This window comes from Rhinolophus sinicus, linkage group LG06 (genome assembly GCF_036562045.2).
Source record: "Rhinolophus sinicus isolate RSC01 linkage group LG06, ASM3656204v1, whole genome shotgun sequence".
Classification (NCBI taxonomy): domain Eukaryota; kingdom Metazoa; phylum Chordata; class Mammalia; order Chiroptera; family Rhinolophidae; genus Rhinolophus; species Rhinolophus sinicus.
In genome coordinates, this window is record NC_133756.1 from 22,195,073 (window position 1) to 22,208,855 (window position 13,783).

Sequence of the window (13,783 nt, forward strand, 5' to 3'; positions counted from 1 at the left end):
TGACTTGGAGCTGATGGGGCCCTGGAGAAACAACTGTTCCCCAGCATTCCCCCAAAAAATTTTTTTTTAAAAATGTGATTCTTAAAAGATGGTTAAAGAACACTATTGGGCCAAAGAATGCTGTTAGGTGGTAAAGGATAGTGAGGGGTAATTGTTTCTTTTATGTTCCAAACTGCATTTCATGAGAACATATTACTTTAATAACCAAAAACTTCAGATCTGGCAGTTTTCAAAAATTAAATGTTTAGTTTTTTAAAAAATTGTGGTAAAATACACAGAACATTTACCATTGTAACCATTTTTAAATATACAGTTTAGTAGTGTAAATTCACATTGTGCAAGTAATCTTCAGAAGTTTTTCATCTTGCAAAACTGAAACACTATACCCATTAAACTCTGCATTTCCACCCCTCACCTCCCCAGACCATGGCAACCACCATTCTACTGTCTCTATGAGTTTAGATACCCCATTTAAGTATCATATAGCATTTTAAAAATATGTATATAGTGTTTTGTCTTTTTGTGACTGGCTTGTTTCACTTAACGTGTCTTCAAGGTTCATCCATGTTATAGCATTTATCAGAATTTCCTTTAAGGCTGAGTAACATTCCATCGTATATTTTGGCTATTGTGATTGCTGCTATGAACATGGGTGTACAAGTTTTTCTTTGAGACCCCTACACATTCTCTTGACTATGTACTCAGAAGTGGAATTGCTGGATCATATCGTAATTCTATATTTAATTTTTTGAGGAACCACCATATTGTTTTTCATAGTGGCGCACCATTTCACATACCCACCAATAATGAATAAGGCTTTGTTTCTCCATATTCTCTCCAACACTTTTTTTTTTTGGTTAACAGCCATCCTGAAAGGTGTAAGGTAATTATCTCATTGTGGTTTTGATTTACCTTTCCCTAATGACTAGTGATGTTGAGTATCTTTTCATATGCTTCTTGGCCTACAGAGTTTATTTGAAATACAGCAAAAGCTACTTTACATTTTTTAAATAAAGTCACTTTTTGAAACTTCTCTGTTCTTGGGAAAGTCCCTCTCCTCTATCAACTTGAGAAGCTGGCAGGCTATGCTTACAAACCTTCATCCACACAGCAAGCAACTCTTCTAGAACAGCTGCAAAAGTGGAAGCCCAAACTGTAGGTGGTGACAGAAATAATGGTCCTGTGATCAGCAGGAAAATGACAAGCTTGCCCCCTAGTGACAAGTTAGGAAGATAATAGAAAAAAAGCATACGTTCCTAAAAGAAAAGGCACAACCGCACCAAAGAACATAATCTTTACCCCAGTCAGGAAATCTGGAGAGAACACTAATAACAAAACTACTAATCAATCAAAATAGTTTATTCACATGGACAGTTAAAAAGTTTCAGTTCTGAGGGACAAAATGTGTCACAAAACATACTGCTTATAAATCCCTACCTGAAGTTGCCTTGGGAATAGTCTGTTTCCTGTGCGTGATAAGCAGTACCAGGTGAGTGGACTGGGGGTGCTAATTTTAACTCTGAATGTCTCCACTAAAGGGCTTATATTTCATCCTCTTTAGCTACCCTGAACCATAACGACCTTTACCCTTCCCAATCTCTATGAAATACATTGAAAAATGTGACTCTAAAGGCAAAAAGGGAGCCCACACCAATGATTACATAAGTCAGAGGGTGGCAGTCGTGACTATTTCGTTCTTAGATCCTTAAGCCCTCTATTATGTAGATCAAGACACTTTCTGATTTTCAAGCCCTCCTAACTAAAATAATCATGATGATAATATAATGTCTGATTCCTTCAGGCTCTGTGGCTGCTAGGTTTTCCAAATTCCTGCTCTTTGTCTCTCCTCCCCAGTCCTCAACATCTCTATGTCTCTCTAGATCACTGTTTATCACAGAGGTACAAGAGTCTGAGAACCAAGACCCCATTAATGTATCTTCACAGAACATACCAGTTAAAGGAATAAATCAACACTTCAGGCTACATCCAGTAGGTGACACTCTGGGGCAATGGGTCTACGTAACCAGAGCTACTGACATTAAGTCCCAAGTCTTCCTGCTCCAGCAGCTCGGCCTCCAAAGGCTGCATCAGAAATAGGAGGTGCCAGCCTCAAGCTGTTGCCCACGAGGGTGGGTCACACTACCCAAACATTAAAGGCTGGACATTTTTCTGCTGCTCTTTGTGCAGCTGCAGGGCCCGATTTTTTAGCACCTCGGCCTTGGCTTCATCCTTATCGACACCATCCCCCATCTTGTACATGCGGCTAGCGTTGGCACAGGCCCAGACATGGCCCAGGTCACAGGCTTTCATCGAGTATTTGCATGCCAGGCCCATGTCCTTGGGAAAGCCAGGGGCACCCTGCAGGAACATGGCACTGAGGTTGAAGCAGCTAGAGGCATAGCTGCCGTCGCAGGCCCTTGTGTAATAGTCTCTGGCCTTCCCTAGATCAGGCTGGCCATCGTCGTTGACCTGTCCATCATGTGCCAGGAGACCAACATTGTGACATGCCTCCACAGACTTCTTTCCAGGCTTCTCACATGCCATCAGAAAGCAGCTGGAGGCAGCTTTCAGGTCCCGGGTCAGTCCACCTGAGAGGAAGGAAAGGGAAGAAAAAAGTAAACCCAAGCCAGGTGAAAACCTGAATGTCTCAAGCCAAAGTTAGGGAACAATTCCTAAATAAAGTTCATATACCTTGAGCTAAGGCAGCATGAAAGGAAGGTGACTTGGTACAGTGCACTACCTTCCAGGGTTTTTAGCCGTGGAATCTTGTTCAGAGGAGATCTTATGAGGCAGCCCAAACAGGTAAAGGAAGCAAAAAGTAGAAATGATAATAATAGCTACTTTATGGGGTTACAGAGAGAACATGGCATCTTCTTAGAACTTTGTTAAATGTTTGTTAATTTAAATATATACTGAATGTATATTATTTGCCAACTACCGTGTTAAGTTCTGGGGAACAGACACTGTCCCTGCCTGTGGATCTTATGGTCTAAGAGAGACATTAAACAACTACACAAATAAATGTGTAAGTGTGACAAGTGTATGGAGGAAAAGTACAGGGTGCTATGAGAATGCATCATAGACAATGGGGTGTCCTAGACGAGGGGGTGAGGTCAAGGAAAGCTTCCCCAAAGAAGTGACATTTGAGTTGTGAAATAATGGAAAAAAGAAGGAAAAGAAAATATGGGTTGTTCCAGGCAAAACTGTTCCAGGTAGCAGGAATAAGACACAAAAAGGAGCCCATGTGGCTAGAACATAGAAATCACTGGGGAAGGGAGGCTGGGGGAGGCAGGCAGGCATCAGATCACGCAGGGTCTGGTGGATCTTATTAAGGATCCTGTACTTAATCCTAGGAGCAGTAAATGGGAAACTGCTAATAGGTCATTTTAAGCAGAGATAGTTGCAGGACTCACTTTTTTTCTTTAGTTCGTTTTTTTTAATGGAAAATTTCAAATCCCCATGTACCATCACCCATTCTCAAAAAATATAAACATTTTAACTACCTCTTAACATTATTTTTTAAAGAAAGAAATCATCCCAAATACACCACCTAGAAATAACCATCGCTCTCATTCAGAGAACACCATTCCAGTCACCTTTGTAGTAGGTGTTCAGATTAAATACTGGCTGGCTGAATCGACAGCAAGACAGAAGTACTTTGAAAAACTGGATTGCACATACTATTTGTAAAGTTAAAAACTAACTTTGATTTTACTTGAATTTATGGAAAGAAACCCAAACTGAAATGAAACTGAAGAAGCTGATGAACTTCAAACGAATATTTCTTCACTAGAGAAATTTCCTAAATGGGCCCCTAGAGTTACAAAGATATTATTAAAAATATTAAAAGGTGAGAGTCATTGTTTTTATTTCTCAACTAAATTTCTGACAGTATTGACTCACAACGAGAAAATGTGAGGATACTGGCATCTCACACTTCCATCTCTCCTCTCCCACCTCGTACTTTTGGGAGGTTATGTTACTGCAACTTAGGGAAAGAGCACAGTAGTTAATGAAGCTCAGGCTCTGTAGCCAGAAAACTTAGGCTCCCGTCCCAGCTCCATTAGTTGTCAGCTGTGTGACCTTAACATGTTATTTAACATCAACAAGCCTCAGTCTTCCTCATGCGTAAAATAAGGATAACATTCCTGAATTACTTCATATGTTGGAAGCTTAAATGCATTCTTACAAAGAGCATGGAAGATAATAAGTACTCAGCAAATGCACAGTGTTTACATGTCATAAAGGTTTATATTATTTACGTTCTATTTGGTAAACCTACTTAGTCCCATATTCATTCTAAATGGATTCTGCTCACCACTGGTCTTTCCATAAGAGTGTCTCCATTCCTGAATTATTCCTCTTGATTCATTTCTTTATTGGTTATCAGATAGGTTTTTCTAGAAAAGCGCATAGATGGAGGTATCTCAAAAAACTGGAAATGGAACTACCTCATGACCCAGCAATTCCACTCTCAGGTATCTATCCAGAGATATCAAAACACTAATTCGAAAAAATTTATGCACCCCTATGTTTATTGCAGCGCTATTCACAATAACCAGGACATGGAAACAACCGAAATGCCCACTGGTAGATGACTGGATTAAGAAACTGTGGTACATTTATACAATGGAGTATTACTCAGCCATAAAGAAGAATGAAATCTTACCATTTGCAATGATATGGATGGACCTAGAGAACATTATGCTAAGTGAAATAAGTCAGATGGAGAAAGACAAATACCATATATCTCACTTATATGTGGAATCTAAAGAGCTGAATAAATGAACAAACTATCAGAAACAGTCGCAGATATAGAGGAAAAACTGAGGGTTGCTAGATAGGTGGGGGGTGGGGATGAGGGAGAAGGTGAGAGGATTAGAAAGCTCAGTCGGTAACCACAGGATTGCCACGGGGATACGAAAGACAGTTTGGGGAATATAATCAATAATGTTGTAAAGATTTTATAGGGTATCCGATGGGCACTTGTCTTATTAGGGAGACCACTTCATGGACAGTGTAGATGCCTGAATACTGCAGTGTACACCCGAAGCTGAAGCTGAATAATAATGAATGTCAACTATTATATATATATATATATCTCACAGGATGTGGAGTACAGCGTAAGGAATAGAGTCAGTGGAACTGTAACAGCTATATATGATGTCAGAGGAGTAGTAGATTGGGGGAGGGGGGTTATCACTTTGTGAGGGGTATAAATGTCTAACTATTACATTGTTTTGTACACCTGAAACTAATTCAAAAAAATAAGAAAAAAGAAAAGCTCATAGATTCTATGTCCCTGAGTTCTTTCAATTTTGAGAATGTATTCCTCTCACCTTTATATTTAAATAGTACATTGCTAGGTCTTTCTTTTATATCCAGCCTGACATTCTCTGCCTTTTACCTGTTTACTTACATTTAATGCAATTATTGATACATTGGGTTTAAGACTACAATCTTGTTTCCCACTTGTCCCAACTGTTCTTTGCTCCTTTCTTCTTTTGCGTTTTAAATTGCATATTTCTAAGTCCATTTCATTCTCATCATTGGCTTTTTAGTTATATTTCTTTTTCCAGTGGTTTATTTAGTGATTATAATATATATTCTTAACTTATCACAATCTGCCATGAATTAAATATTATACCACTTCACATATATGTTAAGAATCTTACAACAGTACACTTTAATTTACCACATTCCCATCCTTTGTACTATTGCTGTCATGTTTTACTTCCATGTATATTACTTTTTGTTTTACTTCTCTATATATAAGCCTCACAATACACTGCTATTATTTTTGCTTTAAACGGACTTTTAAATACATTAAGAAATGAGGAAAATGTCTTACAGTTACACACATATTCTAATGTGCTTTATTCTTTTGTATGGATCCTAGTTTCCATCTGTTACCATTTTCTATCAACCCAAACAATTTTATTTCTTGTATTATAGGTCTGCTAGTAACATTCTCTCAGGTTTTGTTTACCTAAAAATGAATTTATTTCATCTTCATTTTTAAAGATATTTTTGCTAAAGTAGAATTCAAATTTGACTTTTTTCTTTCAGCATTTAAAAGATGTTCTTTTGTCTTCTGGCTTACATAGTTTCTGGCGGGAAATCAGTGGTTGTTTTCTCACCGTTGTTCCCTTCAATGTCATTTTCTCTGACTTTTTATGATTTTTTTCTTTGTCTTTGGTTTTCAGCAAATTGGTAATAAGTGTCTAGGTGTGGTCTTCATTGGTTATCCTGCTTGGATTGAGTGAGCTTCATGGATCTGTGGACTGATATTTGTCATCAAATTTGGAAATTTTTCTGCTGTTATTTCTTTAAATATTTTTGCGGCCCCAATCTCTTCTCTTTCTGGGACTCCAATACACGTATGCTAGAGTGATGGATATCGAACCCCACAGGTTGAGGCTCTGTCCTTTTTCTTAGTGCTTCGGTTTAGAGAATGTCAATAATCCTATCTTTAAGTAATTGATCTTTCAAATTCACTGATTACTTTCTTTTGAAGTATCTAACTTGCTGTCAAGCCTGACCAGTGAACTTTTCATTATATATTTAGATCCTCTTTTTTTTTTTTTTTTTTTTTAAGGAGGGCGCAGCTCACAGTGGCCCATGCAGGGATCAAACCGGCAATCCTGGTATTATCAGCACCGCGCTCTAACCAACTGAGCTCACCAGCCGCCCAAACTTTTCATTTCAAATATTATTATGTTTTTCAATTGTAGGATTTCATTTACTTCTTTTCAATAGTTTCAGCTTCTCTAATGAGATTTCCTAGCTGTTCACTCTTTATGTCCATCTTTTATTTAAACCCTTAAACATATTTATTATATCTGTTTTTAAACTTCTGACTATTTTTTTTTAAATTTTAACATATTTTATTACTGAATCTTTACAATTATTTTTTGTCAATGGTAAAGGCACCAGATATATCCCTTTTTTTTTTTTTAAATTTATTGGGGTGACAATTGTTAGTAAAATTACATAGATTTCAGGTGTACAATTCTGTGTTACATCATCTATAAATCCCATTGTGTGTTCACCACCCAGAGTCAGTTCTCCTTCCATCACCATATATATTTGATCCCCCTTAAAACTTTTGACTATTAATTCCAACATCTGTCACATCGGGGTCTTTTTCTATTGACTGTTTTTTTACTGCTTAGTAGTTTCTTATTTTATGCTAGAGATTGTGAACGATGATACTTTGTACAGTTTGGATTTTGTTGATTTCCTTTAAAGACTGTTCAGTTTTATCCTGGGCAGGTAGCTAATTTACAGGTGAGTCAGCCTGATCCTTTTGAGTCTTGTTTTTAAGTTGTAATCATGAACCTTTTTCACTCCCCATTAGAACGCTACTTATTATCTGTTTCATTGGCTGGATAATATTTCATCAAAAAGATCTGTATAAGAGTTACTTTCCACTTCCTTTCATAGGACATTTAGATTGCTTCACAGATAAAAACATCTAGCCAAAACATTCCTTGGGTCACTCTAAGTGTGCAATCCAAAGTAGCTTCTGCAGCAACCAATACAAACCAGACCTGTTCACATTGATAGAATGTTTTACAATTTAACAAAGCAGGGCTCAGTTAGTGCTCAGGACTAAAGGTGTATTCTTTGGCTTCCCACTCTTTCGCTTGCTCCAAGTTATCCTTGATAAAAGGAGTTATTAACTAGTCTGTCAAGAAAGGACACTGCATGTGTTTTTAGGAACAGAGGGCAAAACCAGAAGACTATAAAATCCTTTGGCTCAGAACTAGGCATGGGGAGCCAACAGTATTTGCTTTAGACATGGCAGGGCCCAACATGGCAGTGCTAAACAGCAATCCAAAGAGCTTGAGTAGCAAAAATCTACTAATGGGAGTTTCTGTGACCACTTTGGTTTGAACACCTGGAGAGATTTATTTAAGAACATCAGTTTAACAGAGAATTATTGTTCTCAAAACATTGTGTTTTATCACACCTGCTCACCTTCTTTCTGCCTGGGACATAACTCTATTCCACCTCCAGACAAAATCTGCTCTGTCCCAGTTTCAATGTCGCCTCCTTTACGGCAGCACGTCCTAATGATGATGCTCTCCCAGCACTGAACCCCCCACAGTACGTTACATGTCTCTCTCTGAAGATGCTTATTGAGCTCTCCCAAGTGTAACAGGTATTAGTATAAACATTTCTTCCCCCTCACTGGTCCTCATCGAATTCTGTTTCACTGTAGATAGTAAATACTAAAAGTCTGCTCAACAAAGGAGCACTTAAACAAAATAAAAAAGTCTCAGGGCACAATCATTAATCACATAAGTTTGTATAAAAGAAGGGAAAATAATTTCATAGCCTCTTTTGTTTTCCCTAATTCAATAAGGAACTCAAAGTCTTTGTGGAAAATATAGTAAAATATGGTATGAAGACAAAAGGAACCCAAAACTTTATGAAGTGACAAATCCAGAGACAAGAGCTGGGAACATTTTTGTTTCTGCACACTGTACAAGCTGAGTTCACACCATATATAATTTTGAATTCTGCTTTCTTCACTGAATATTATATCATAAGCTTTCCCATAGCAATAAAAATTATTCAGAAACATTATTTTTTAATGGGCTAAATAACATTCCATTTAACTGAAGTAACATTATTTATTTAACTAAGCTACTACTGTTGGCACACAGGCTTTTAAAAATATAATTAATATAACGCAGTTACATGCTGCTTTTAAATTATAAATTAATGAAAAATTTGCCAGATAAATAATGCTGGGGTGAGTATCTTTGCCCATAATCTTTATTTGCATTTTCAGTTATTTCCTTAGGCCAGGATACTAGGAGAATTATTAGATCAAAGAAATGCCCCTCTGTTCCTGTAAGGGAAACTGATATTCCAGTTGATGCTAAACTTTTCATCAAAACAAGACTACCACAGCCCCCCAATGTCCCACGTGAAAGCAGAAATAATCCTCATAGCTCCAGAGAATAAAAAAGACATTTTCTTCATCAAACTTTCAGTGAACATCTTTCTAACCAGGCTTGGCTGGGCCCTGGGTACAAGGGATGAATGAATCACAACATCCTCAAAAAACGCATCATCTAGTGAGGAAAAAAAAAAATAGCCGCCTGTGAAAGGTCATAATCCTATTTGTGGTGGTTTTAAAAAGAATTTTGTAAATTATTTGATATTCCTGCCTTCTAGAGGTTCTTTAGTTCTCTCCCCCTAGTGTGGACTATACTTACTGACTCACTTCTAATAAATAGAATTGTGATGGAAATGAAAAATGTCTGATGTCCAAGGGTAGGTCATAAAAGACACCGAGGATTCCATCTTGTTCTCTCTCGGATCACTCACTCTGGAGAAGGACAGGTGCCATGGCATAAGGATACACAAGTAGCCCATGGAGAGATCCATGTCACAAGGAACTGAAGTTTCCTGATAACAGATGACAAGGAACAGACGGCTTTACCAACAGCCACATGAGTGAGCCATCTTAGAATCGGAAACTCCTACTTCAGTCAAGCCCTCAAATGTCTGCAGCCCTAGCTCCATGGCTAATGTTTCGACTGCAACCTTATGAGAGACCCTGAGAAACACAACTATGCCTCAGAAAGTATGTGAAATAACAAGTTTGTTGGAGGGGCTGGCCCGGTGGCTCAGGTGGTTGGAGCACTGTGCTCCTAATGCCGGGGTCGCCAGTTCAATTCCCACATGGGCCAGTGAGCTGCACCCTGCCGGAGGTTGGTGACCGACTGCCTCACGGGGCGGGGGCGCTGCCCGCAAGACTCATAATACCAGCATGGGGGAGAGAGCTGTGTCCTACATAACCAGACTGAGAAACAACAGCTTGAACCAGAGCTGGGGTGGGGGAGGCAGAAGAAAGGGGCGGGGGGGAAATAAGTTTGTTGGGATAATTTGCTATTTAGCAATAGGTAACTTAAACACTACTCCAGTGATAACTACATTTAGGGCAAGAGGAGAAAAGATAGATGGAAGGGAATTAATCATTATTGATCCTTCCTCTGGGCCAGGCACATGCTAATGTCTTTACCTACATTATCCTATTTAATTCTCACAACAACCCTGTGAAGCAAGTGCTATTTTTCTCTCCATTTTACAGGTGATAACCGTGACATAGAATTAAAGTGACTGGCTCAAGGTCCTACTACTTACAAATAATATTCCCTAAGGTCTGCCTAACTTGAAAGTCTGTGCCATTTCCTTTGTCACTCTGCTGAACTTGTCTCCAAATCTTCCTACAGTGTGCTTGCCCAATGCCTATGAGGACCCTTCTGCAGAGGGCTCAATAAAAGGCTCAGGGTGTGGTGCCAGCACTACTATTAATGACAAAGACCAAAGAAAACAGGCCCTTCCTTACCTTTTCCAGTCACATAATAGGCCCCCAGTTTGTAGCAGCTATCACTGTGTTTGTTGTCTTCACAGTTGAACTTCAACACCTTGGCAGCCTCATCAAAATTCTTCTGGATCCCTTCCAAATAGTCCACCAGCCGATAACAACCTGTGAGAAGAGGGCGAGAACTGTTCTTCATGTCTGGGGCTGCTGCTCAGGAGTGGGGAGGATTCAGGTGTGGCAGGCCACAAGGTGTCTTTCATTTAGGACCAGCCTCTGTCCTCCTGAGCTACGACAGGGGAACCTTAGCACAAAGAATGCAGGTGGTGTTCAGCCATTCTTACAAAGGGCATTGTCTGCTGTTAGGCAGGGACTGAGCAATCTACAGATTGGGGAGACCTTGGTCCTTGCACTGACTCTTCCACTCACCAGGCCTTCTGCTTCCTGTCAGCCAGGCCCCAAACTCAGGGACTTCCAGGATTGAAACTCTGCTACCTTTGGAACTTCTCAGGAAGTTCAGCAGTAAACCACAGAAAACCAAAAAGGCCCATGCGCTAGTCTTTGCAGCAGCAAGACAGGGCTGTTTCGGTGAGTCTATCTTATTCCTCAGCCAGGTAAGGACTGTGAAGCCTGAAGACAAGAGTAGAAACAGCAGCTACCAAAGGGGCTGGAAATACACTTTCTCTCCTTGGCAGTCTCTAGTCCCAACGAGCCTTTCCTTAACATCTCTCTCCCCTCTGTCCCTTCTTCTTCATCCCCAATAATACCCATCTCTCATTCATTTCATTCAACAAATATTTGAGCATCTGTGTTCACCTATGTACCAAACACTGCTCCAGATGCTAGGAATACAGTCACCTGCCCTCCTAAAAATTACACTCTAGAGGAAGAAACACAATAAATAAGTAAATAGGTGAACAAGATATATTCAAACAGTAATAAATGTTATGACTGAAATAAAACAGGATGATAAGATAGTTCGTTGTGCATGTTGGGGGAATGGTTCACACAGATTGGACAATCCCGGAGGGCCTCACTAAGGACTGTGATGTCTGAGTTGAGATGCGGATAATAAGAATAAACGAGGTATTGGGGGTGGCCGGTTATCTTAATTGGTTAGAGCATGGTGCTAATAACACCAAGGTTGCTAATAACACCAAGGTTTGATCCCCACATGGGTCACTGTGAGCTGCACCCTCCTTAAAAAATAAATAAAATAAAATATTGTGTTTTTTTTTTAAAAAAAAGAATAAACAAGGTATTTAAAGACAATGAAATGGGAAGGGTGCCGAAAGTCCCAGGCATAAGGAACAATAAATAAAAAGGCCTAAAAGAGGGAATAACCTTGGCATAAATAAGGTATGTGGCTGGATCGAGGAGGAAAGGGGCAGGAAATGAGGAGAGGAAGGGAAGGACGAGATCGCAGGGCCTTGTAGAACATAGGAAGGAGTTAGGATTGTATTCCAAGTCAATAGCAAACCACTGGAGGGTTTTAAAAAGGGAATTGATAGGATTACATTTGCATTTTAAAAGGTTACTCTAAAATATGTGTTTGTATACACCTGGATGAATATGGAGGAAGTTAAATATACTTAACCAGGGGAAGACTGATAACAGCACTGATAACAGCAAATGTGTTATTTTTATTATTTAAAAATCTAATAAATGAGGCAAGAACAGATTTTAAGGGACTGAGGATGCAAACAGAGAAGACAGGTTAGAAGGCTATTTCAGTAATCCAGATGAGAGATTATGATGACTTTGAAGGACACTACTATACCAGTAGCTACATAACTACACTGTGGCCTCCTCATAGGCTCCTCTTCTAAAGTGCCGCAGCCAGTCCTTCTTATATGCCCATCCTTCTCCATGCCACTGCTCGGTATATTCTCCAGAATATATTACCAAGAACTCACTCCTCAGAAACATGTATGGCTGTCTGTTGCCTACAGAATAGTCTAAATTACTTATCCCGGCCTTCAATACAGCCTGACGTACTATGGCCCAGGCTCCCTCTTCAATCTTATTTCTGACTACATCCTGACTTCAACCTTCCAAAAGACAGCATTTTGTTCTCCCAACCTCTCCTCCATTTAATGAACACTTGCCTGTTCCTCTTGACCAGCCCCAGAAATCTTTTCCAACCATCCTGCTCCTCAGTGGCTCCAATTCCTGTGAATTGTCTCTAAACTTAGGCCATAGACCAGCCTCAAAGAACAACCCTGGGTTCTTTTTAAGCCAGAACAACTCTGTGTAGTTGGTTAGCATCAAGAGATAGTTATATCATGTTCTGGAAACTAGACTGCAAACTATTAGAAGGCAGGGCAAGTGCCCTTTTTCCCCACTCTGTAAAAGTAAAGTAGGAAGAAGAAAACCACCCCAAAGGTACTGGCTGCTCTGGGTGGCCCCTTCTGAAAAACCACCATCCACCCACACACTCAAGTCAACTCAATCTTCCCAGAACACACCGGGCACATTCATGCCTTACCACCAACTGAGGTATCTGCCTGGCATAGCTCTCACTTACCTTCTTCAAGGCTTTGTTCAAATACCATTTTCTCAATGATTCCTCCTGACCACTCCATTTAAAATTGCCCTCCTGAACTCCTGACACTGCTCAGTCAGTTCTTTTTCCCATTGCAATTACTTTCTAACACACTATTTCATTTATGTCCTTATGTTTATTGTCCAATTCCCCCTACTAAAATGTAAGCTCCATGAGGACAGGGAATTTTATCTGTTCATTGACGTATCCCCAGTTCCTCTACCCCACGTGCCCAATCCCGGCCCGGCCTCCAGGCTCAGTCTGGCGGAGCATTCTCCCGTGGGGAACCTGACAAGTCCTCATTAATCCCACCCCGCCCTTCTCCAACACACACAAGGCTGTCAGTGTCCCACAGACCGCGTCCCGACGTGTCCCCGGCCCGTGACCCCTTCCAGATTTCCTCAGAGGTCGCTCACGTGAGCCGTCGGCCCCCACCCCTGTCCTATGAACCCAAGTGTCCCCAGGCCGCGCCGGCAGCGCTCACCGTCCGGGTCCTTCTCGCGGTAGCATTGATAGTTGCATTCCACTTCCATGTTCTCCAGAAACGACTTCACCTGCTCCTCGTCCTGGAAGTCCACCACGCCCGCCATGGCTCTCGCTCGTCCAGCAGTGATCACCCAGGCCGCGCAGCACTGGGGCTTCACGGTCACGTGAGCCAGGGGAGGGGCGGGGCCTGGGCGGGGCGTGCGGCCGAGGTCTGCGCTCTCCCGCCTCCTTCTCCAAAGCCCGGCGCGGTGAACCTGGGCTTCCCCTCAGTTCTCACGCTGTTCAAGTCTTTGGCGGTCAAATGTCTTCCTCAGGTCAGCCCATTCCTAAGACTGATGGCGGTCTTTCTGCAGCATTTTATCTGTGCCAGCTTTGTGCCTTAAATTGTTTTCTGCCTGCTGTCTTTTACC

The 13,783-nt window shown here is 40.7% G+C and overlaps 1 protein-coding gene across 1 annotated transcript; it reads right to left on the bottom strand.

The window, feature by feature from the left end:
• Positions 1-1,338: 1,338 nt before the first annotated feature.
• COA7 (cytochrome c oxidase assembly factor 7) lies at positions 1,339-13,540 on the bottom strand. Its single transcript, XM_019742891.2, has 3 exons — positions 13,372-13,540; positions 10,370-10,510; positions 1,339-2,588 (listed from the first exon to the last, which is right to left on the bottom strand). The coding sequence occupies exons 1-3, from the start codon at positions 13,475-13,477 to the stop codon at positions 2,140-2,142; spliced, it is 696 nt and encodes a 231-aa protein (XP_019598450.1). The 5' UTR covers positions 13,478-13,540; the 3' UTR covers positions 1,339-2,139.
• Positions 13,541-13,783: the final 243 nt, after the last annotated feature.